Raw genomic sequence first — 23,823 nt, 5'->3', positions numbered from 1 at the left:
AAGTACAACATGCTAGTTGTTCACACATTTATCTATCCTATACTAATATGAAATTGTGTAGCTGAACCCATGTGCGCGAATATGTGTTCATATATACTCTTGTAGGTTTTATTGTGCGGAGGATCAAATCAGGGCCTCCTGAGTCACACATCCACCTCTGGGAGCAGGGCTTGAATTCAGGGCTTTGTGTTCCTACCCCATGAGCACTGTCTCTACCCCGTGACAAGTGCCAGAGGCAGGGACTGGCTGAGCTGCGGCTGGACATGTGCCCACAGCGGAGGGTCACCGAAGGCCCCAGACAGATGTGCTTTAAAGTCTATTTATTTTTTTCTCCAATTAGAGAAACTGACCAGAAACAGAAAAGACAAGAGTGATCAAGGAAAGTGACAGGGAGGCCTGGGGACACGTCTGCAGAGCACATAGGCCCTCCAGCGGGGACAGCTCAGGGAAGGCGCTGTGGGCCTCTGATACATGGCCAGTGCTCACATCCTGACACACCACAGCATGCTGCCCAATCCTGGCTCCTTGCAAGGGGGGGGGGGTCCCTGCCCTCCCCATCCCTCCCTTCTAGTGGGATTTTTCACTATGTGCTTGCCGGGGCCCAGCTGCAGGCTCTACTGAAATGTCCCAGAATATTAAGAACTGCTGTCTTGGCGGCACGGGAAGAGGGCTCAGAAGGGTCAGGAATGCTCGCAGCATCAGACACTATCCTTAGGACACGAGGGCTGCAAGTGTGGTGACCCTGGGGACGCCTGAGCCGTGGGGTCCATCCAGCCATGCTCTGGTCAGGGTGACCCCACTGCCGGGCCTGCCGCAGGCACCACAAAGCTTGCAGGCTGCAGCGGCCCGAGTGCAAGGCCCAGTCTGGGGCTTGCCAGGACCCCCTCAGCCAGATGCCCACACTCAGACCCAGTGCTCGGTGCCCGTGCAGCGGGAGCCTAGGCCACGCAGCAGGGGTGCCAGCTACATGGGCTGGATGAGGCCGAGGGTGCCTGAGAGCAGCTGGGCTCCACTGGGGGCATCCGCTCCCTGCGATGGTCTGGTCTCCCGCTAGGCCCTGTTCACGGGAGGCCGCTGGACACACCACTACTGTCCTGATGGCCGCAGGCTGACCTTACCCTCTCTATCCTGTCTCTCTTTTCCCAAGAGTGCACCCAGAGTCTTGGTCTAGGTGGGGCGGGACCAGAACCAGCTGAAGCCCCATCTCTGGATCAGAGGCGTAGCCCTCAGCGACCGAGCAGAAAGCTGAGGAGCCAAGCTGGACCCTCTCCCAGAACAACGCACGCGTCCTCGTTGTGTGCCTTTAATCACGTCTGTGGTGCTGACACACGCCTCTGTCCCGTGACACCTCTGCTCCTCTGCCATTCTCAAAAGGAAAATCCAGAACCTTCTGCAGTGACTTTAAAGTCAGGCTGAACATTGAGTAACGAGCAAAGCTGGAAACAAAGGGTGCTTGAGACTCGTTTCTGCTCTCCAACCTCACACGTGTCCACCCTGCCCTCCCGACCTCATGGCCCCCACCCTGCCCTCCTGCCTCATGGGGTCCCATGCTGCCCTTGGCTGTCCTGCTCAAGGACAGTCGGTGGGGTGGGCATAGCCGAGCGGTCACCACAGGCAGCGAAGCGTGGCCTGTGCCAGCCCTGAGAGGGCAGGCTCCAGCGCCTGGGAGCAGTGGACAAACCTGTTTAAATTTCCCCCGGATGCTGTCCAAGTCCTCGTGCAGCTTATCGTACGTGGCGTCCTCATAGGGAAAGTTCTCTATCATTCCAATCAAAGCCTCCGCCACCTTCACCTTCCTGCTGCAGACAGAGACAGCCACCTTCCCACATCCACCCGCCCTGGAGGCAGGACATCCGTGCCGAGGTTAGCCACAGGCTCTTGCCGGGGCAGACCGAGCCTACCCACAGTTCCTGCCACTGGCCTCCACCGCCGGCCTCCTCTACTCCAGCAGGCTTGGACCAGGTAGGGCCCTGCCCTGAGGATTTCAGGACAGGGAACACGCGTGCTCACCGCGGGGCCTGGCCTCTCCCCACCAGGCAGCACAGTCCTGGAGCCTGAGCCCAGGCCCCTCTGGGAGCAAGATGTGCTCTATAGAAAGGCCCAGCATAGGAGAGGGTGCCCCGCGCCCCTGCTCCAGGACCTGTCAGACCTCAATGCAGGCCCAGGGCCCTGGGGCACACGAGCGCCCTAGTTGTCCCACTTTCCCTGGAAAGTCAGGCCGAGGCGCTGGATTCCTGAGGCTCTGGGGAAATGGGCGTCCCACTCGTGGGAGGCTCCGCAGCTCACCAGGCAGCGACATTAACCCATCAGTGATGCTGTGGGTCTGGCGCCGGCTGCCAGCGTCCTGTGCCGCTAACAGGGGCACAGCGCCTGGACCTTCCCAGTGGTAGGGGACACCAGAAACATGTCCTCCTGGCACACAGTGCAGGTGACCTGTACAGACCCAGAACATCCCCGGGGGGCTGTAGCCATGACAATGTCACATTGCACTGCGAGTGACTGCACCCTTGCTCCCCTAGCCCACATGGAGCCCTGGCTGCCCCCAACCTGACAAACTCCAACTCCCCAGACCCGAGGCTCTGTGGTGAGCGGGGCAAGCTGGGGTGCCCACAGGAGGGCATCAGCCACCGAGCTCCTCCCCCATGTCTCTGGTGGCTAGGGCTGCTGAAGGAAATGAGAAGAGCCCTGCCCAGCTCTGGCCTGGCCCCACCTGGCATGGGAGCACCACATACAGTGCAGGAAAGAGAATGATCTCCAGGGCCCTCTGTGGATGGACAGGAGCCAAGGGGGAATGAGCTGCCTCCCCTCCACCTGGGTCCCTGCTGCCATGTTCCCGATCCCCAAGCGCCCTCGGATCCTACACAGTGCTGGTCCACAGGAAGCAAGCCGGCCCGGAGCCCTGCACTGCCTAGAAACTCTGTTCTCATCTCTGAATGTGGCTGAAGCCTGGGTTACAGAAACTCCAAGTGGCTGAAATACAAGGAAAGTGGCAGGAACCACCTTCCCTGTGTGTCCTTCCTTCCCCGGGCCACTGGGGTCAGGATGCCCAAAGCCAGCCCAGACCTGTCCCTGGCTCCCACGAGCAGCACATTTTTTCCCTGAAAACCTGGCTTCCAGTCTTAGACCAGGGCGGGGCAGGCAGGCCAACTCCCAGGGCCTGAGCACAGCCCTGGAGCCCCAGAGGATCAGTCAGCCGTGCCTCAAGATCTGCACACAGCCGCTGACCCTCAAAGGTGCCGGTGCCAGAGCTGTCACCTGAGGCCACCTTTTGACTGACCATGAAGTCCCCTCTCCAGCCCTCATCACTCCAAGACTCCTGCAGCCTGCTTACAGGAGCTGAGGCAAGGGAGGGCAGGCAGGAACACAGAACACACCACACTGTGCAAACCCACTTGGTGTGGTGAGGCAGGGAGAAGAGGGCAGAACTAACACTGGCCCCTGCCACCTCCCCAGTGCCCCACAGCGGCACTTTCTACGTCTCTTTCTTCACACATTCTGACAGATGAGAAATGGAGGTAATGGAGTGGAGGGCAGGTCCCTGTGGGTCCAGAGGGAGGGAGGGAAGGACAGCAGAAGGAGCGGGGAGGGAGACTGGTACGATCTTACCTGTCTCTCTTGGCACCGCCGCTGTGCAAAAGACACTTCCATGCCAGAGCAAAGCCTTGGTAGCACCCAATCTGCACGGTGAATTAAACACAAGGACAGTAATGAGCCTAGCTCACTGTCCCCAGCACCAAGCTCTCCCAACTTCAGAGCTCTGCACTCTACTGCTTCTGAAGGGCCTGGGGACAGGACCCTTGAAAGGCCCTGAAAGGCCACAAAGCCGTCTTCAGCCCAATACCCCAACATGGGGCTCCCACAGCCCATAGGAATGGAGGCAGAGCAGCAACCCTACCCAGGTGGCAATTGGAGCCCGCTGTCCAGCTGCTGCACCATCTGGGGTGGAGCCTTCGGGGACAGCAGTGCTGGCAGACCCACATGAAGCAGAGGTGACCATCATGCCGCTGTGCACTGCTGACCCCCGCTGTGGAGTGGGGACGCAGGGAACAGGGGTTTGGTGCCCACACTCTATCTCTGTCACATGGCATGTAATGCACTAGGACAGCCAAGCCCCAGGCTCTGCCCACAGGGGATCTAGGAGGAAGGCCACACAGGCATGAGGACTGGGCTATCGAAACCCAGGGGACAGCACCATCATACCACTGAGGCCTCAGTGACCAAGAGGCTCCCTCACTGGAGCTGCACAGCCTGAGACTCCACTGCTACACCCCAGTCAGACCCTCCTAGCCACATGGCTCTGCCATGTTTTTAGTTTTGTCTTATGCCAGTACTGGGACTTGAACTCTGGACCAGGGCACTACCCCTCAGCTTTACTGTGTGAGAAAGGCTGGTATTCTACCGCTTGGACCACAGCTCCATTTGCCAACATCTTTTTTTAAGTGGGAAAAAGATGTACATTTATTAGTAGCCAGCTAGATGCAGTTTAGATGATTCCAATTTTGTTGGCAACATCTACAGTATTGTAGTCAGGAGCAAGTCGAACATATATGCTGCCTTCTTTCCATCAGGCCTAATCAGGGTATTGACTTAGCCACATCGATGTCACAGAGCTTCTTCACAGCCTGCTTGATGTGACGCTTGTTGGCTTTGACACACACAATGAACAAAGTATGCTGTTGTCGTCTTCTATCTTCTTCATGGCTGACTCGGTGGTCAGGGGAAGCTTGATCATCACATAGCGGTCAAGCTTGTTTCTCTTCAGAGCACTGTTGCGTGGATATTTGGGCTGTCTCCGGAGCCGCAGGGTCCTGGGCCGCCGGAAGGTGGGGGAAGTGCGTATCTTCTTTTTGTGGCTGTGGACACCTTTCAGCACTGCCTTCTTGACTTTCAAAGCCTTTTCCTTGGCTTCCGCTTTAGGAGGGGCAGGAGCTCCCTTCTTCGCTTTTGGCACCATCTTTCTGCTTGCCAACATTTTGGTGGTTAATCAGAAATGACTCTCATGGATTTTCCTGCGTGGACTGGCTTTGAACTGCGATTCTTACATCTCAGCCTCCTGAGTAGCTAGGATGTCAAATGTGAGTCACAGATGCCCAGCTTCACGGCTCTCAGTGTGAAGAGGTTTCATTTCTAGATTAATCTCCACTGGACATCAAACTCAGTCAGAAACTGCAGATGAAAAAGACTCTTCTTTCTCCTCAGGGTGCTGGGGGACGGTATCCAGGGCTTTGGCATATGCCTTCTTACTGAGGCAGGGTCTCACTATGCAGCCCAAGTTGGCTTTGAACTTACAATCATCCTACTTCTGCCTCCTGACTCCTGGAATCTGGACTTAGAATTTAATTGGTTTATTTACTTACTTTTGTGCTGAAAGTTAAGGCCTGAGCACTGTCACTAAACTTTTGTGCTGACAGCGAGGACTCTACCCTAACTATAGCTCCATTTCCAGCTTTTGCTGGCTCACTGGAGAGCAGAGTCTACAGACTTTCCTCCTGGGCTGGCCTCCAACCTCCAGTGGTGGGGTTTACAGGTAGGAGGCACTGTGCCCAGTTTCATTCTAAGGGTGTTCCCACTTACCTCCGAGCCCACTCTGGCCCCATGTGTGGTACCATGCTGCCTTCCTTCCATTCTGCCCAAAGCGCTGCCTTCCGCATAGCCTTCCCGATAGCCTTCACCGTGGAATCTGTGACGGGAAAGGAGTCAGCCAGCAACTTTTTCTGGAAACTTTCCTTCTAGATCACACATATCCCATGGGACAGAGCTGAGTACACCTAAGGCTCAAGTCAGACTGGGAGCCCAGGCCCCCAGCCCTTCCACTCTTGAGCCTCCTCTCACCTGGAAGCAAACAGTGGGCTACATGAGGGAGGTAAATGAGGCAGAGCCCAGAGACAAGCAGGGAAACTGAAACTCAGGCTCCCTCCCTACAGTCAAGTCCAGAATGAAAAGGTAACTCAGCCTACAGGCAGGGGCAGGAGCCCAAGTTCTGAGTCTCCCAATAACTCAGGCATCCCCAAAAGACTATGGGGTATTCGGGAAGTGTCCTCAGTCAGCGGCTGATGGGCCGAGGGGACCTGTGGAATAGGAAGCAGGGAGAGCGTCAGATCCCCGTCCACGGGACAGAGGCTGACCATCAGGAGGGAGCCCCAGCGGGGGCGGGGCCTGAACCTTTCTCTTGAGTGTCCCTGAAAGAGCAGCCTCCAGGTGATGACCCGGCCCCGCCCGCCGCGCTCCCCGGGGGCAGGCCCAGGAAGGCTGCCGTCTGGCCCGGGACGTCCCACAATAAAGGAACGAGACAAGGTGGCGGCTCCCAGATGGCAGAGGCCTGTGCCACGGGCGGCCGGGTCCCGGAGGGGCCGAGCAGATGCCGCAGGGGCGGGACGGGGTCTGCCAGCTGGCACGTGCCAGGGGACGGGGCGGGATCGATAGCGCCGGGCTGCTGGTCGGCCGCCCCCGGGGCCTGGACCCCCGCCCCCGTCTCCCCCCCCCCCCCCCCCCCCCCCGTCTAGTGCCGCCCCACCCCTCTCCGCCCCTGTGCCGCCCCCCACCCCTCCCCGCCCCCTCCCCGCCCCGCGGCCTGCGCCCCCCCACCCCGCCCCCTCCCCGCCCCTGCGGCCTGGACCCCCGCCCCCCCTCCCCGTCTAGTGCCGCCCCACCCCTCCCCGCCCCTGTACCGCCCCTGTGCCGCCCCCCACCCCGTCCCCGCCCCTGCGGCCTGTAACCCCCTCCAGCGCCTCCCCCTCCTCGCCCCTGCGGCCTGGACGACCCTCCCCGCCCCTGTGCCGACCCCCACCCCTCCCTGCCCCGCGGCCTGTGCCCCCCTCCAGCGCCGCCCTCCACCCCGTCCCCGCCCCTGCGGCCTGGACGACCCCTCCCCGCCCCTGTGCCGACCCCCACCCCTCCCCGCCCCCTCCCCGCCCCGCGGCCTGTGCCCCCCTCCAGCGCCGCCCCCCACCCCGTCCCCGCCCCTGCGGCCTGGACGACCCCTCCCCGCCCCTGTGCCGCACCCACCCCCTTCCCACCCCCTCCCCGCCCCGCGGCCTGCGCCCCCCTCCAGCGCCGTGCCTCGCCCTCGCTACCCACCGCTCGTCCGCCATCACGATGGCATCGAACATGTCGTGCCGCTCGGCCATGGCGCCCGCTCCCCCGCCGCGAGGTCTCCCGCTCCCCGCGGTGCGGCCCGCGAGGCCCAGCCGCAAACCCCAAGAGGCCAAGTCTTCCAAGAGGCGAAGCCACTTCCGGGTGGCCGCGCGGAGCAGGCCGGGAAAAGACGGTGCGCGAGCAGGCCCAAAACAGCGCCGTGGCGCATGCGCCGCGGCGGCCCCGCGGGCCGGGTGGCGGGAAGCCCTGGCCGCCCCCTGCGCGGGGGTCGGAGGCGGGCGGGGCGCCGGGACGGCAGCGCTGCGGGAGACGGGGGGAAAAAGGTTGTGTGTGCAGTTGCCTTGTTTTTTTTTGAGGTTTTTGGTCTTTTATAGCTTTTTTTTCCAGAGCCGGGACCCGAACCCAGGGCCTTGCGCTTGCCAGGCAAGGGCGCTTCCGCTGCGCCAAGCCCCGACCCCGCCGCGCCTCCCGGCCGCGCGCGTGTAAAGGCGAGGCGAGGCGAGGCTCCCCGCGCCGCGCGAGCCCCGAGCCGCTCCCGTCCCCGTGGTCCTCCAGACAGGCGTTGAGAGCCGGCGCCCCGCGGCCCCCGGCGAGGAGAGGAGGCGCGGCCGCCCCGCCCCGCCGCCCCGCCGCCCCGCCGCGCGCAGACCGGCCCGGGACCCCGCGGGAAGGACACGAAGGCGCCGCCCGTGGGGCAGCCCCGCAGTCCCCGGGCCAGCGACACGGTCGTCAGCGTCCTGGCGACGCGGGGCCCAGAAATGTCCTGCCTCACCGTCTCGTTACCCCGAGGACTTGGCGGTTTCTAGCAGATGTGAATGTGTTCGCATGTGGGTGGCGATGGGAGCGCAGGAAATACATTCACCACCCAACAACTGAGCTGCAAACCCCTGCGCATCACCCCTGTCATAATAAAACGATGTAGCCGGCTCCCCCCCCAGTTTAAGCCTTAAGAAGAGGAGAGGGTGCGCTGTTAAGGGGGTGCTCGATGGTAGAGCCTTTGCCTAGCAGGCCTCAGGGTCTGGGTTCAAACCCCAGTGCCCCCAACAAGGAGGGAGAAAGAGGATTTCAACTTTGATATTTGTGTTGCTGAACAGGAAAACCTGAAAACCGCTCCTCATTACGTCAGTGTTTGAGAAAATAGCCGTGGCATCTGCTGAGTCTTGCACAGAATGTGGGAGATTCCCACATTCTGTAACACAGTTTGTTCACATATACAAGGAAAATGATCCAAAAGGTTCATCAAACCCATCATCTTTGTAAGCTTCAGTTTCTAGTGTGGCTGAAAATTGTCTGGACTGCCTTTATTCCTGTTGTTGCAGAGCCTTGCCAGTGGCTGGGGCTGTAGCTTAGTGGCAGAGCTTTTTGCCTGGCATGTATGAGGTCCTAGGTTCTATTCCTAGCTCTACAAAAAAGAAAATTATTATTGCATATTTATGTTCTCAGCAAATGGCATTAAGGGGATGAAACTCTGACACCCCCCCCACACACACAAAGACAAAATGCAGTTTTAAATAGGAGACAGTTTCCTGTATTTTTGTTCAAGTTCACACACATACCACACAATAAAACGCAAAGAAAAGTAAGCCCATCCAAATTTGATATTGAAGCACTCCTAGCTACAGTTGATGGTTTTTGTTAGTTCATTTCATTTAAATCTGCAGCACAACTCCAGGTAACCCACATACCAGGCCTGCTCCTGGCAGTCTACACTGCTATCCTACAACCACCTGCATTTTAGAAAGAAAAACAGTTTTGGGAGATGGGACTTTCTTCCTTCAGATTTCCTGTGTCTGTGGATGCAATCTTGGAACTTGAGCCATGCTGTCGTATGAAGCAAGGATGCCTTTCATGGCTTGGGAGGTTACAAAGAAACTGTTTTAGCTGGAATCTAGGGGCTCACACCTCTGATTCTAACTACCTAGAAGGCTGAGCTCTGAGGATCAGGGTTCAAAGCCAGCCTAGGCAGGAAAGTCCATGAGACTCTGATCTCCAATTAACCATCCCCCCCCCAAAATTAATAAATTAAAAAATGTTTAAATGGAGCTGTGACTCAAGTGATATGGATGCTAGCATTGGGGGAGGTAAGTTGCAGGTAAAGCTCGGAGAAAGCACCCAAGCTCTGAGTTCAAGCCCTCAGCCCAGTACAAAAAAAGAAAAGAAGAAAAAGAAGAGAAGAAGCAGCTATTTTCTTTGTGTATGTGTGTTTGTAAAGCTATTTGAAATTCTTCAAGTCATTAAATAACTTTAAGGAACTAAGCCTACATCTTCCATATTCAGCATAAACCAGTGGCATTGTGTGGAAAAACTGGCAATTTAAGGGGCTTGAAGCCCAAGTTTAACTCCGCAGGGTGAGAAGTAGAAGTCAGTGAATCCAATCTCATTCACTCTTTGAGCTTTTTCCCTTTTCCTTCCCTCAAATAGGAAGAGCTACGCTCTCACAAAACCCACAAGGGGCCTGGGAAATGGAAGAGTCCACTGTCTCGGGCAACTGTGTCCTGTGATGCTCACCTGCTATCTGGGGTCTGGTCATTAAATCCTCTTGTTTTAAAGAAGACAGGCAAGGTAAGTTGTCGCCATTGGCCATGTCAGATTTCTCCCAAGCTGTGACTTGAAGGCTCAATGAAGCCGAGTCAGCCAGCATCTTTGCAGGTACCACCTAGCAGAGTGGCTTCACTCAGGGCTTGGCACACGGCAGGGCTCAGGAAGCTGATGTGGAGTGGATGAGCGTGTGTGGGGGAGAGGGGGCAGAAAATTGTGTTAGCTATGACTGGTGACCAGAGCCTTTGAGAGGGGGTCATCCTGATGGACAGAAGGAAACAATGCCACCCTGCTCCCTGGCCCCTGTGGACCTGGAGAGGCATCAGTTGGGCCACTTTGTGTTCGCAGAGCTGCTTTCCAGGCAGCAGGAACAAATAGACACAGGTGGAGAGACTCTCTCTGGACCCCACACCCCAGCGACCCCAGGCAGGCTTCTCCCACCGCTGCTGTGACAAAGCATCACTCCTCACCAGCCTCTCGGACAACTGGGTGGGGGGGTGGTATGGGAGGGGGGAGTTCTGTGTGTGTGTGTGTGTGTGTGTGTGTGTGAGAGAGAGAGAGAGACAGAGAGAGAGAGAGAGAGAGAGAGAGAGAGAGAGAGAGAGAGAGAGAGAGAGAGAGAAAGGTAGGGCTCTTGAACTCAGGACCTGAGCGCTATCCCTGAGCCATTTTTGCTCACGGCTGGCTCTTTACCACTTGAGCCACAGCTCCACTTGGGGCTTTTTGCTGGGTCACTGGAGATAAGAGTCTCACAGGCTTTCCTTCCCATGCTGGCTCTGGACCACGATCCTCAGGCTTAGGGTAGCTAGGATTACAGGGGTGAGTCTCCTGGAGCAGTTGAATTTGTCCGGGGGCCTGGTCCACGTGAAGAGCACAGCCCTGCAGGGGGAAGTAGGAAACAGGGCGTCAGGCCGCGGGAGGGTCAGGGCCTCCTTTCTCTTTTCCCCAGGGGGATCGGAGCAGACTGTAGGGCTCTACTCCCCCCCCCCCGGGCCCCCACCGTGGTCGCACAGCAGGCGGTGGGGTGCGGGCTGGGCTGGACCCCGGCCCAAGTCTACATTGGCGCCCGATCCGGCAGCCCATCCGGCCCTCCGCCGCCCGGGGGCGCCCGTGCTCCGTGCCCAGGGCCTCGGCGCCAGCCCGGGCCGGTGCCAGGACCTCCTCCGAATCCAGTCTGCCTTGACTTCCCCGGCCGGTGCTTGGGAGATCAGACGCAGGCCCCGGGCTGGCCGGCAGGTGCTCTGCACGTGGGTCGGTGTTGTAGCAGGGCTGGCTTTCTCCCTGGGTCCACCTGTGCCCTGCACTGCGGGATGACAGGTCTGCCTCCTCAGACCTTGTTTTTAAAGTGGTTGAGGTGAGATCTGGAGAACTCTGCCAAGCCTCAAAACTCAGTCCTCTTGATCTCTGATGGAGATCTTTAATGGAAGGGTTATCTGTCTGTCTGTCTATCTATCTATCAAGCATCTGTCTACCTATCTGTATTTCTTTTCAGCAACGAGGGAGTCGGAGACCAGTCAGAGAGCAGGAACACAGAGGTTGGAGGCCAGCCTAGGTTAACAAACGGAGACTGCCATCTCAACCCACACCCCAGGAGTTCGTGGTACACACCTGTAATCCCCACAAAAACGAAGGTCAAGGTAGGAAGTTCACAGTGTGAGGTCAAGAGTGAAAATACAAAACTGTGTCCCCTAAATAACGAAGGTAAACAGCACTGGAAGTGTGGCAGGAGTGGAAGAGTGCTTGCCTGGCAAACAGGACATTTCAGGTTCACACCTCAGATACCCCCACTGCCGCCCCTCCCCAGCCCTCCACGGAAGGAGATAAGGCCTGGCTGGGTGCAGTGCAGGGTGAGCATGTGCAGTGCACGTGTGAGGCCTGGCTCTGCCCCCAGCAACAACAAAGTCTGAAGCCATCTTCTCACAGCTGTTTGAATGCTGGAAACCAAACGTAGTTCATTCATCACTCGGTGTGTGTCTCTTAGATCTCCCTCCTGGAGGGGAGCCAGAACACGGGGACAGATGGGGAGGCAGAGACAGAGGCCAGGAGCCCAGGGATGGAGATGGGGAGCCAAGACTGGCTACAGGCACAGTGCTGCTCCCTTGGCAAGCGTCCAAGCAGAATCTGCCCAGTTCTCCTGAAGCCATAGGCTTGGGAAAGAGAGGAAACAGAGCAGAGCAGGAGTTCTAGGGGCCGGCACCTAAGGAAGGAGGATGACATCTGAGAATCCCAGTTCAAAGCCAGCTTGGGCAGGAAAGTCTGTGAGACTCTTATCTCCAATACCCTGCTCAGAAAAAGCCGGAAGTGCTGCTGTGGCTCAAGTGGTAGAGTGCTAGCCTAGAGCCAGAGAAGCTCAGGGACAGCACCCAGGCCCTGGATTCAAGCCCCACTACTGAAACAAAGGAAGACTGAAATTCTTTGCAAAGAAATGCATGCCGTTTTACACACACACACACACACACACACACACACACACACACACACACAGCTGGAGCTGCCCGTACTCCCAGCTCTCAGCAGGCTGAGGCTAAAGGATCAGCCTAGAAATAAAAAAAGGAAAATACAGGAGCCCCCAGCTGACCACATGCTTTTCTGGCCCCGGTGGGTGAGAAAAGTCTGTGCTTCAGTTTCCCCCCACTGTCCCCTCCTGTGGCACTGGAGTTCCTGGGCAGCATCTGGGTGCAGGCTCTGCTCCCAGCACCGCCCCCCACTTTTACAGCATTGTCCCAGGGGCCCTGGTGCTGTGTCCTGGGTTCCCACACTTCCTCTAGGGGGCGCCTACCAGCTCCACCAGCAAGGGAGGCCCAGGGAGGGAGAGGCAAGGGCCCCTGGAATCCCCCTGAAACCTCCTGCGTTCAGCTATCTGGAAGCTTCTCCATCTCTGGCATAGGTTATCTTTCAGCCCAGGGCCTCCCCAGAGAGCTAATCCCTCACATTCCGGGGCGCAGCAGGACAGCCACCTGGGCTACCCCTCATTAGCATGTAAAAACCACTCCTGCCTCCCAGATTCCAGAGGGGTTTTTGGAGCTGGGAGCCAGGAAATGGGGACAAAGCCCCAGCCCCCTCGCAGCAGGGTGCAGGGGGCGGGGCCCGCACGTCCTTGGGCTGAGGCCTTCGTCAGCAAGGAACTCGGGTGGCCCAGGCCCAAAGCTCCTGGCTTTTCTGTAAGTGAATCACCCAATTCCCCCTTGGGGGCAGAAGTCAAGCCCTGGGCCCGGGCCACCCCTCTGGGGAGCCGTGGGCACCAGCCAGAGTATCTGAAGTGCCAGGCCCCTCCACAGCTCCCCATCCGCCTTGGTCCTCACCCTGGGAAAGCCAGTGGCTGCTTCCCCGATCCTTTCTCCTGCACGTTAACCCTGTGTCAGCAATGTGGATCAAATGTGTGGATCACACAGGTGGATCACAGGTCGAACCCCAGCTACTCTGGAGGTTGGAGACAGGATCTTCTAGGCCAGCCCAGGCAGAAAGTTCTGAAGACTCTATCTCAATAGAAAAGCCAGGGTATGGTGTGGTGAGGGAGGTGGGGAAAGGGTGTGTCTCACCCAGCCTCGGAAGAAGACAGAAGTAGCATTGTAGTTCACACTAGCCTGCAGGTAGAAAATGACTCTCCCTAAAACCACTAAGGCAGAAAGATCTAGAAGCATGGTAGCAGAGCACCTGCTTAGTGAGTGCAGAGTTCTGAGTTCCTCCCCAAAACACAACAACCTGGGGCGGCCATACAAAACACAGGATGCGTGGCTACATTTAAATCTCAGGTAAGCAAAGCATACTTTTTTTTAAAGCATATTTCAGAGCACGGGTTATATTTACACAAGAACACTCGGTGCAGGTATGGCTCCCCCATCATCCTCGCCACAAGAGCCTGAGATCTGGAGGATGGAGGTCTGAGTCCAGCGTGGACAGAAAATGGGAACCGTTCCTCAAAGTAACTAGCAAAAACCAGGCTGGGGGCATGAGGAAAGTGTGGAGCACCAGAGTGGGCGCGGGAGTTGAGTTCCAGGCCCAGGAAGGTCAGTCCAGGCATTGTTTGAAGCACAACTTGAACTGGCCAAGGTGTGGCATCCCTCACCCCGCTGCCCCCACTTTGGCACTCCTGTCAAAAACTTACCACCTGGCAACAGGGCAAAGCCAGCTGCAAAGAAGGGGCCTGTTGGCAAGGGGAGAAGAGGGGGCCAAGAAAAAGCCTTGTAGGGGCCGGAAGTTTAGCCTAGTGGTAGGTGCTTGCCTAGCATGCACGAAGACCGGGGTTCAATTCCTTGGTACCACATACATAGAAAAAAAAGCTGGAAGTGGTGCTGAGGCTCAAGTGGTAGAGCTCTAGCCTTGAGAAAGTCCAAGGACAGTGCTCAGACCCTGAGCTCAAGCCCAGGACTGGGGAAAAAATAAAAAAAAAAGCCTTGAAAACCACTCTTTCCATCCTTCCCAGCCCCACCAGAATGCCCAGAGTCCAGTGTGTGGATGGCCAGGTCAGGTCCAAGTGTGGCTGCCAGCATCATTGGTCACCAATGTTCTGCAACAGCTTGGAAAGACATTGAGCACCTGAGGCTCATCTTGAAGACAGGACTTCCTGTGGACACTGAGCCCCCACTATCTTCAGGGTGGGGGCTCAGAGAGGCAACCACGGGGAACCCAACCAGCCAGCTGCCCCTCACCTCTTGGCCAGGGAAGGGAGAGACCAATATCCCCAGGCCTCTCTGGTCCTGCAAACCAAGGGGCTGAGCTCTGCAGCCAGGCCCAGGCTTGCACTGGCAGTAGCAGCACAGAGGTCCAGGACACAGGGACAGAGGATAGAGAACAAGGATCGAGGAATGTGCTGGGTGCCCAGCCAGCTGTCCTCTGCCCACCAGTGCCCAGGGCAAGACAGGGCCAGCTCCAGGCACTGTGTAAGTTTTAGGCAGTGAGAGAATGTTCTGTCTGGAATCAAACCCTGGCTGCCCCTTTAAGGCCCTGCACCCCCCACACACACCTGTGCCACACCTGACATTGATCCCGGACACCCCTGCCATACCTGGGACCTGGGTATGATGAGGTGGCCGCTCTCTCTGGTCTGGACCCATCTAGGACTTTGGTTCCTACCTTGGCTTCTTCCTAGCTGATAGCCCCCCACCCCCTGCCAGACACCCCTTCCTGTATGGCAGCCAGGGGCAGCCTGCTCCTACGGGGTCACAGGCATAAGGGCCTCTCTTTCCTGTAGGGTACCATGGCGCCCAATCCCTGGCTTTCGACATCTGGGCCCTCCATGGCAGGAAACTCCACGAGTGTAGGCCAGTGGTTTCTGAGAAAGGAGCCACTTGGACCCAGGGTAGATGGCGGAAACTTACAGCAACAGTGCCTGTCCCTGGTGGTCAGAGGGGCTGCCCTGACCCCTGACTGTGCAGAGGCCAGGCCTGGGGGCTGCAGCCTGCAGCAGGCTCCCCCCACCCCACCTCCATTTGGAAAACAGAATCTAACTTGATACAAAAGCAACCATTTTTACTGTACAAAACAAAATTCATGTACATAAATACAATTTGCGCATGTGTGTGTGCCAATACAGGGGCTTGAACTCGGAGCCTGGGTGTTGTCCTTTAGCTTTTTCACTCACGGCTGGTGCTGTACCACTTGAGCCCCAGCTCCATGCCAGCTTTTAGGTGGAGTATTGGAGATCAGAGTCTCAGAGACTTTTCTGCCAGGGCTGGCTTTGAACCTGGAGCCTCTGATCTCAGCCTCGAGGAGTTAGGATTACAGGAATGAATCACCAGTGCCCAGCCATAAATATAATTTGGGAGCTATAAATAGTAAGAAAATAAGAGATGTACATGTCAAAATAAATTACTCATAAATAGCACACTGGGATTTAAGGACCTCGGCTTCCAGTCACTGGGCAGACCTGGGCTGCCAAGTCTCCCCGACTGCAGTGAGTGGGGGTACAGACCACTGAGGCAGGGACTGGGCGGCGACAGGGGGGACTGAGGGACCCACCTCCGTGCCCCCCTCTGGTGACAGTCCTATGACCCAGTTCAGTCATTTAGCTCCCTGCCTAAGACCAGGGCAGCTCCCAGTGTCACACCAGGGTCTGGCAGGGACTGGCTCCTCCTTGTACTCAAACCAGCCTTGAGCTTGGCTGGTGTTGGTCCGGTACAGCGCCCCAGCTCTGGGGAACCGCGAGGAAAGCTGACCTCGAGTCCACTCAGAAGCAGTGTCAGGACATTGCAGGGTTTCCCAGGGCTCCAGTCTGCACTGAGGCGGTTCCTTTCCGAAGGGAGCCAGCCCCCATCTCGCAGGTGCCAGGCTGTGCAGCAGCCGTGCCGCCTCCACCCGGGTGGAGGCTTGCAGCAGTCTCAGGGTCTCCCCACCCACGGCAGCCTCAGACCATGTACAGCGTAGGAGGCCACGTGGTCATGCCGGGACCTGAAAGCTCCGGAGGGCTGGCTATTTCTGAAAGCTGGGACTCCTGACCAGGCCGAGTTCACTGGCCATCCCAAAAGGATCCATGCTGTCGGGCTCCAGGGGCAGGGACAGCGCGGGCTCCAGGGGGGCCGAGTCCTCGGCCGAGGCCTGGGGCAGCAGGGGCAGGAAGTAGGACGGTCGTGCTTGGGATCTCTGCCTGGCGCTGCTCAGGGTCACAGGGCGCTGGTGGCTCGGGGACCAGTACACGTTGTAGCCCAGGTAGCCAATCTCCTCCTTGAAGGCACAGTCCTCTTCCAAGAAGTGGACCTGTGGGCAGATGGTCACGGCTGAGCCCCGGGGGCCACTGCCCACGGCCACGTGTCCTTGCTGGAGATGCGACTGGACAGTGGACGGGACCACACACACACTACCACCGCGTCCACAGCACATCCACACGCATACACGTGTGTGGTGCATCTGCGGACACACCCTCCCGTCTCCTTAGCGTCTTCACTCAAGCCACCCCGTCAGTGGCCCTTCCCCCGCCTGGTACCCCAGCCACTCAGGAGGCTGAGGTCTGGGGATCCAGGTTCAAAGCCAGCCCAGGCAGCAAAGCCCAAGACTCTCATCTCCAATTAACCACCAAAAAGCTGAAGGTGAAGCTATGGCTCAAGTGATGGAATGTCATTCTGGAGCAAAGAAAGCCGAAGCGGCAGCCCATCTGCCCTGAGCTCAGCCCCCACTCTGGAGCCCTGATTAAAGAGGGCATTCCCAGCCATTCTCATGCAGACCTGGAAGGAGCCCCTCCGGCCCCTCCCCCAAGCAGGTGGCCAGAACAGCCTGTGCCCCTGGGGCAGGGGATTCCTCCCCCTCCCCAGGCCTGGGTCTGACCCCAGATCGGGCGAGTGTCATTACCCCCTCCCCCAGAAGAGCAGGCGGGCCGGCGCCCGTGCCCATGAACCTGCGCCGAGACCCATTACGCCAAAGTGCACCCAGGTCACTGAACTGCAGTGGGTGAGTGGCGCGCTGCGTCACCGGGACTGCTCCCAGCGGGGCCTCGGTGGAGGCCTCGGGCACCAAGAGGGAGGACTTCCCCCCCCCTCCGCCCAGTCACAGAGAAAAGCAGAGCAGAGCTAAACCAGGGAGAAGGTGCTTAGTTCCTAGTTCTTTGGGACAACCAGTGAGTAACGCTCCCCCTCCATGGAGACGCGGGATGATGTCCAGTGTCTACAAGAATGTGAAGTTTCGATTTTCAAAGAGGGGTGGGGAATTTGCAGCAGGAAAGGAAAGGAAGAGGGCGGCAACTCCCCATCCTCCCCACCCCGTCTGGAATAGAAAGATGAGGGGTTCAGTCCTGGCCCCCACTTCACGCCCATCAAAACAACAAAAGTGGGCAGGGCCAGGCGTCAGCTCCCAGCGGCCCAGGCTCTTTTACATTAGCATCTTTTCATGGAGTAAGTGGAATGAATGGATTTCCGTGGCACAAAAACAACCTGGAGCCTCAAAATGCACTGCAGCCATCTGCATTTGTGTCTTTGGGGGGCAAGGACACCCCCACCTCCTTTCCCCCCCAGGCAGGCAGCCCAGGGACTGTGTGGGAGGCCCCCCCTCCCGCCCCAAGACCTCACACAGTTTTCTGCGCTCTGAAGAGGAGAGGAGGGGTGAGGGCTGTTCCTTTGAACTGTCAGCCTTTGTTCCCTCCCTGGGGGGAGCCCCAAGCTTCCATTCTCCCCGCCTCCCCTGGGCTGGAGGGGTCACCTGGGCCTGGCCAGAAACCTCACCAATTCCCCCCACACACACTTTTTTGTTTTTTACTTCTTTTTTCACCAACCTGATCCTTTCTTTTTTTTCTTTTCATTTTTACTTGTGCCAGTCCTGTGGCTTGAACTCGGGGCCTGGGCACTGTCCCTGCACTTTTTGCTCAAAGCTCAGTGCTCTATCACTGGGGCCTCCTGGCCACCCCTGACTTTAACAGTCTCGTGGGCTTCCCTGCGTGGACTGGCTTGGAATCTCGATCCTCGACCTCAGCCTGACCAGCTACAAGTGCAGGCGGGAGCCACGTGTCTCTGGCCACCTGATTATTCATTAAAAGACACACTTGACGGGCACGCCCCTTTCCTTTTTCCCTTTCTTTTTTCCCTTTCTTTGTGGCTCTGGGAGAGGAGAGAGGACCACACAGGCGGCGCGAAGTGTCAGGACCCGGTCTGCCAGCCTAGCATCACGCGGAGCCCGACAATGGCGTCCCGGGCTCTCCTGGAGACGCCTGGCCCTGCTCATCCATCCGCAAGCCAGGCCACACACTGGCCGGGCCGCACGCTGAACAGCACAAAAGAAGGCTGGGAACGGTCCTGGCTGAGCTGCCGGCGCAGTCGTCCCCCGCCCCGCCCGTCCCGCTGGGGCCCGGGGAGAGGGGGTGCAAAGCCGCGCAGCCCGTCCCCCCGCGCCGCGCCCCTCTTACCAGCCCCTGCATCCGGCCGTCGGCGTCCATGCACAGGTACCGCACGCTGCGGACGTCCTTGATGGATACGGTCTGCAGGGACACCGCGCGGATCTCCAGCAGACCTGGAGCGAGGGGAGCGAGAGGCTGTACCGGGCCGCCAGGCGAAGGCGCGCGCCGGGGCCGCGGGCTGGGGCAGCGCGCCGGGGCAGGGCGGGCCGGGCGCGCGCCGGCACCCGCGGGCACTCACCGTACTGGCCGCGGTGCCGGTCGCAGAGCACGGAGCCGTCGTCTAGGATGCGCAGGAAGCAGTTGGATCTGCCGTAGGGGCCGGCGGCGTACAGGTGCCGCAGGCGGACCGGCTGGTCCCAGCGGTAGTACAGGTGCGGGCCCTGGTCCGACGGAGCCAGCGGGCGCCCGGCCGCGGCCAGCCATAGGCTGGCCAGGACCAGGGCGCGGGTCGCGCTCCGCATTGCCGGGGCCGGGGCTGCCGAGGCGGGGCGGAGCGCGCGCGGGGCCGGGACGCCGGGCGGCCGCAGTCCTCCGGCCGCACTGGCGCTAGGAGCGCGCGGGTTGGCTCTCCGGCCGCCTGGGTGCCCGCAGCTCTAAACACCCGGCGCGCCCTGCCGGCCCCGCGGTGGGCGCCGGGGCCGCGAGCATTTCTTATCGGGGTTGCAGCCGGCCTCCGCCCCCCGCACACCCACACCCCGCCTCCCGCCCCGCAGGTGGGCGGCTCCAGGCCCCGCCCGTGACCCCGCCCGGGCCGCCGCGATCGAGGGCGCGGGACCCGCCGGGCGGGCGACGGGTTCCGGAGAACTTGTGTCCGGCGCTCCCACTCCCAGCCGTTCTAGGCCGGCCGAGTTTAATTTTTATCCAACAATGAGCCCTCCGCCAGGCCACAGGCTCCCGGGCCGGGCGGGGGGCCGCGCTCGGGGCCGCGCACCGGAGGGCGAAGGCACAGGAACCCTGGGACCGGCGAGCAGGGGGCCCGCGGCTGGACCTCCTTCGCCCTGGGCCGTAGCTGGCCGTCCCGCCCCGTCCCGCGGGCCTCCCGGCCGGCGCACCTCCAGTGTCCCGGCCGCGTGGTGGGACCGCCCCGTGCAGTCCGCACCACGTCTCTTCCGCCCGGCTCTCCTTCCCGAGATCCCGGCCCCGCCCCTCCGCGCCCCCCATCCTTTCATCCCGGTAAACCGCGCCCCGACGGGGCCCCAGGGGCGACCTCCGGCGGCACAGACAATGGGGGCGCTCGGCGCCACCCGGGCACCAGGTGGCGCTGCGGCCCCGGCTTCGGCCGCGTTGCGCCCCGTACCGCGCCCCGCATCCCGCGGGAGGATGGAACCTGGAACGGGGGGAGGGGGCGGGCGGGAGGGCTGGAAAGCCGGGTGCGGGACTGGGCAACTCCACCGCCCCAGCTCAGGGGAGCAGAGGGCGGAGGCCAGCTTCTGCTGTGGAGATGCCTCGGGTCCCGGCGCGCGGAGGGCGGGCGGGCGGCGCGCTCCGGGTCTCGCGTGGACTAGCAGCGCTGCGCCCTGCTCGCGTCCCGGACGCTGCCGAGTGGAGGAGACCGGAGGAAGCTTGGAATAACGAGTCTGGCCACATAAAGGCGAAGCCCGAGGAGCGCACCCGGGCCGGGAAGGAAGGGCCTGGAGCAGGAGGGGTGGCTCGGGGCCGGGCTGCGGGGCCAGCGCGCCCGAAAGAGATGCCCAGAAATGCCAGTCCTAATGCATCTCAACGAGGCCGGCAGAGCGCGCGGGAAATGTCACCGGAAACTTGTACGGAAACGACCGCGCCCCGAAGGCTCCGGGGACCGGGCGCGCGCGCTCGCGGCCCCCGGGACACCCAGTTCCTCCCTCCTCGCGGCTCGCGGTGGATGGCGGCTCCCACTCAACCTCACGCCGCAGCTCGGCGAGGGCATGGGGGCGCCGGGGATGCCTCGGGGCGGCCCCCCAGGGGACGGGGCCGTGTGGCTTCCCGCGCCCCAAACCCTCTCTCAGCCCGAGTTCCAGTCCACCCCCCCCCGCATGAACAGGTGGAAACGGGGCCCGGAAAGGCGATGGTGGCCGAGTCACACCTGTGGAGGTGACGCTGGAATTTGAACCCAGATATCCGAGCTTGTAAATGCAGTCTGTGGGGGGCGGGGCCTCGCCGGGGGCGGGCGCACGCCGGGCCACGCCCACTCATGACCACGCCCTCCCGGCCACGCCCCCAGGCTCTGCCGGCGGGCTGGTGACCCCCGCCGGCCTCGGGGCGGCCGAGAGCTACGGGGGCCTGGGTGGAATTGGCGCAGGCCATGGCGGTGTCCCGGGAGACACCGATGCCCTGAAGGTGGGCAGACAATGAGGCGCTGTGCCGGACGTGGCGAGACCCGGCTCGGAGTTCGCCGCATCCCCGGTAGGGGGAAGCGGAGGCAGCGTTGGCCAGCAGGGGGCGCTGTGGCCACCTCCCAGGCCCAGCAGGTGAGGGTCTGCTGCCCCGCACCTGGGCCTGGAGCTCCCCCAGTCCTCCCCACCCAGGCTCAGCAGGTGAGGGTCCGCTGCCCCGCACCTGGGCCTGGAGCTCCCCCAGTCTGGAGCTCCCCCAGTCCTCCCCACCCAGGCTCAGCAGGTGAGGGTCTGCTGCTCCACACCTGGGCCTGGGGCTCCCCCAGTCCTTCCCACCCAGGCCCAGCAGGTGAGGGTCCGCTGCCCCGCACCTGGGCCTGGAGCTCCCCCAGTCTGGAGCTCCCCCAGTCCTCCCCACCCAGGCCCAGCAGGTGAGGGTCCGCTGCCCCGCACCTGGGCCTGGGGCTCTCCCAGTCCTCCCCACCCAGTGCCCTGCAGACCCCAGAACCCCCGAGCTCCCTGAAGTTCCCCGCAGGCCCATGGACCCCCCTGCAGATGCTGGGAGCCCCTGAGGTTGGGTTGGGTTGGGTTGGGTTGGGTTGTCTGTGTTTTCAGGAGTCTGGGCCGTGTGGGAGGTTTTCATGGTTTCTAAACCACATCCCTTGGATGCAGACCTCTTTCTGCTTCACATTATGAAAATAATACATTTTTTTTCTTCTTATTTTATGGCCAGACCTCAAGGTCAGCTTTGTGCTCCTGAGAACATGGATCTGTCCCAGCCCCTGCCAGGCCTTCCCCTCTTCACAGTTGACTCTTCACCCCATAACTGACAGGTTTAAACCATTTATCTGAAAATAAGAAAAGCCTCTGAATGCTGGTGGCTCATGCCTGTAATCCTAGCTATTTCAGGAGGCTGACATGTGAGGATCGTGGTTTGAAGCCAGTCTGGGCAGAAAAAGCCCCTGTGAGACTATTATCTCCAATTGACCACTCAAAAATTGGAAGTGGCACTGTGGCTCCAGTGGTGAAGCACTAGCCTTGAGCGTGAAAAGGCTCAGAGACAGGCCCCAGGCCCTGACTTAAAACCCCACTTCAGATGATGATGATGATGATGATGATGATAAAGAAAAGCCACAGGGCAGGGGAGAGAAATGGCTGGAACATTTGAGAGCCAGGCCAAGGATAGGCTGCAACCTAGAATTTTCTAGAACTGGCTCCACCCTTAGGATCCCTAACGTGTCCAGGACCACCGTAGCCGGCAGCAGGGGCCTGTGGCAGAGGCAGTGGGGTCCTGGCATCATCTGCTGCTGGCTGAGATGGCAGCCGATGCCTGTGCTGCTGTGCTCCCAGGCCGGGGCCTGGGGGTGGGAGGAGCTGGAGGCCATGTGGGGGCCACCGGAGCCCCCAGAGAGCAAAGCAGGGAACTGGGACCCCTGCGCTCTGACCCCATCCTGAAATCAGAGCTGGCTTCCAGGACTGGACGTTGGGTGAGCAGGTCACACGCCGCAGCGCATGGCATGCAATGCCACTCACACAAAGACCATGAGATCCTGCGCAGGGAGAGCCTGGGGGACACGGCAGAGCCAACACCGGGGAAATCAGAAGCCTAGCTCTGCTTGTGTGTTTGTTGTTGCTGCTCTGGCTGTGGCCGGGGAGAGGGCACTCTCTGATGGGGTTCCCAGCTTTGCATCATCCATGGTGTTTGCCTCCCCCCAGAATCACGTCAGCCCCGCGGAGCTGCTCCAGATGGCAGGCAGGGCGGGCCAGGCTGTTTCCCGTGTTCTGGGAGGAAGCAGCCATTCTCTGGGGAATGGCCCTGACTTGTCGGGGTTCCTTCACCCCCTCAGCCCTCGGCCAGTGCAGGCTGTCTCCTCGTGGGGTGGGGTGGGGGGTTCCAGCAGCTGTGCTGGAATCTTGACAGTCTCGCTGGGGTTTGTTGGAAGCAGGGGCTCAGGGGTTACTCGCTTTCCTGCCTCCCCTGCCATCCCGAGAAAAGCCTTTCTCAGAAGACCTGGACCCCATGCGCTGCCAAGCATTCCAGAACATTCAGCACAGGGTGTGTGTGTGTGTGTGTGTGTGTGTGTGTGTGTGTGTGTGTACATGGGATCCCCATGAAGCAGTGTATGTGTGTACACGGTGTCACCATGGAGGGTGTGTGTGTGTGTGTGTGTGTGTGTGTGTGTGTACATGGGATCACCATGAAGCAGTGTATGTGTGTACACGGTGTCACCATGGAGGGTGTGTGTGTGTGTGTGTGTGTGTGTGTGTGTGTGTGTACATGGGATCACCATGAAGCAGTGTATGTGTGTACATGGTGTCACCGTGAGGGTGTGTGTGTGTGTGTGTGTGTGTGTGTGTGTGTGTGCGTCCATGGGGTCACAGTGGGTGGGAGTGGGTGTGAGTGTAGACAGTGTCACCATGGAGGGTGTGTCTGCGCGTGTGCATGGGTGGACTTTGCATGTGTGCTCTCCTCCAGCCTGCAGACCCTTCTTCAGGCTTGGTCACTGCACAGGCTCTGCTGGAGGAGGCCTGAGAACTGGTTGTCCAGTGCTGGCCGGAGGGGCCCAGGGCCTGTGACCTTGGGGGCCCCAGGTGTGGCACAGAAAGAAGACTCAACTGCTGTCCCTGCCCTTGCACTAGGGGTAGAGGCTGTCACAGGCCCACAGCTGTCCCCAAGCTCCACTGAGGCTGGGAAGAGGCCGAGCCCAGGTGCCATGGCAGCTGCAGAGCCTGCGCCCGTGCTCACAAGACAGGACCAGGGACCCTGGAGACCCACAGAGGCCTGCCGACAGGTCCTCCGCCTCTCCGCCTGCCTCTGTCCCCTCCTGTTCCCCCTGCCGCTGCTCTGGTCTCTGCACCTCCTGCCGGGACCTCTCTGTAGGCCTTCCCGGGGGTCCGGAGCCACCCTGTGCTCCAGCCCAGGCCTGGAAACCCTTGTTCTTGGGGCTCATCAGCCGCTCTGCCTGTCCCCTGCGTCCTCGTGAGAGGTCCTTGCTATCCCTGGGTGCCATCGAGAGGACCCGGTGAGCTCAGCACCCAGCCCTCTGGGCATGTCTCCTCAGTCTT

The 23,823-nt window shown here is 60.1% G+C and overlaps 2 protein-coding genes and 1 pseudogene across 3 annotated transcripts; all 3 read right to left on the bottom strand.

Annotated features, from left to right (window-relative positions):
- Positions 1 to 357: 357 nt before the first annotated feature.
- Positions 358 to 7,231, bottom strand: Lto1 (LTO1 maturation factor of ABCE1). Of its 2 annotated transcripts, none has more exons than XM_090347194.1 (5): positions 7,078 to 7,231; positions 5,575 to 5,680; positions 3,607 to 3,677; positions 1,682 to 1,799; positions 358 to 1,436 (listed from the first exon to the last, which is right to left on the bottom strand). In XM_090347194.1, the coding sequence occupies exons 1-5, from the start codon at positions 7,125 to 7,127 to the stop codon at positions 1,368 to 1,370; spliced, it is 414 nt and encodes a 137-aa protein (XP_090203320.1). In that variant the 5' UTR covers positions 7,128 to 7,231; the 3' UTR covers positions 358 to 1,367. The 2 variants fall into 2 exon arrangements, with proteins under 2 accessions (XP_090203320.1, XP_090203321.1); XM_090347195.1 differs by having other exon boundaries at positions 1,682 to 1,796.
- LOC150052258 (large ribosomal subunit protein uL23 pseudogene) lies at positions 4,513 to 4,954 on the bottom strand (annotated as a pseudogene).
- An 8,810-nt stretch (positions 7,232 to 16,041) lies between the features above and the next one.
- Positions 16,042 to 18,909, bottom strand: Fgf19 (fibroblast growth factor 19). The gene is made up of 3 exons (XM_090348628.1): positions 18,687 to 18,909; positions 18,458 to 18,561; positions 16,042 to 16,326 (listed from the first exon to the last, which is right to left on the bottom strand). The coding sequence occupies exons 1-3, from the start codon at positions 18,907 to 18,909 to the stop codon at positions 16,042 to 16,044; spliced, it is 612 nt and encodes a 203-aa protein (XP_090204754.1).
- Between the last annotated feature and the right edge of the window lie 4,914 nt (positions 18,910 to 23,823).

The sequence above is a fragment of the Megascapheus bottae genome, chromosome 16 (genome assembly GCF_031878675.1).
Source record: "Megascapheus bottae isolate mThoBot1 chromosome 16, mThoBot2.hap1, whole genome shotgun sequence".
In the NCBI taxonomy this organism is placed as follows: Eukaryota; Metazoa; Chordata; class Mammalia; order Rodentia; family Geomyidae; genus Megascapheus; species Megascapheus bottae.
The sequence above is the reverse complement of the archived record's forward strand: the minus strand, read 5'-3'. Positions and strand labels throughout refer to the sequence as shown.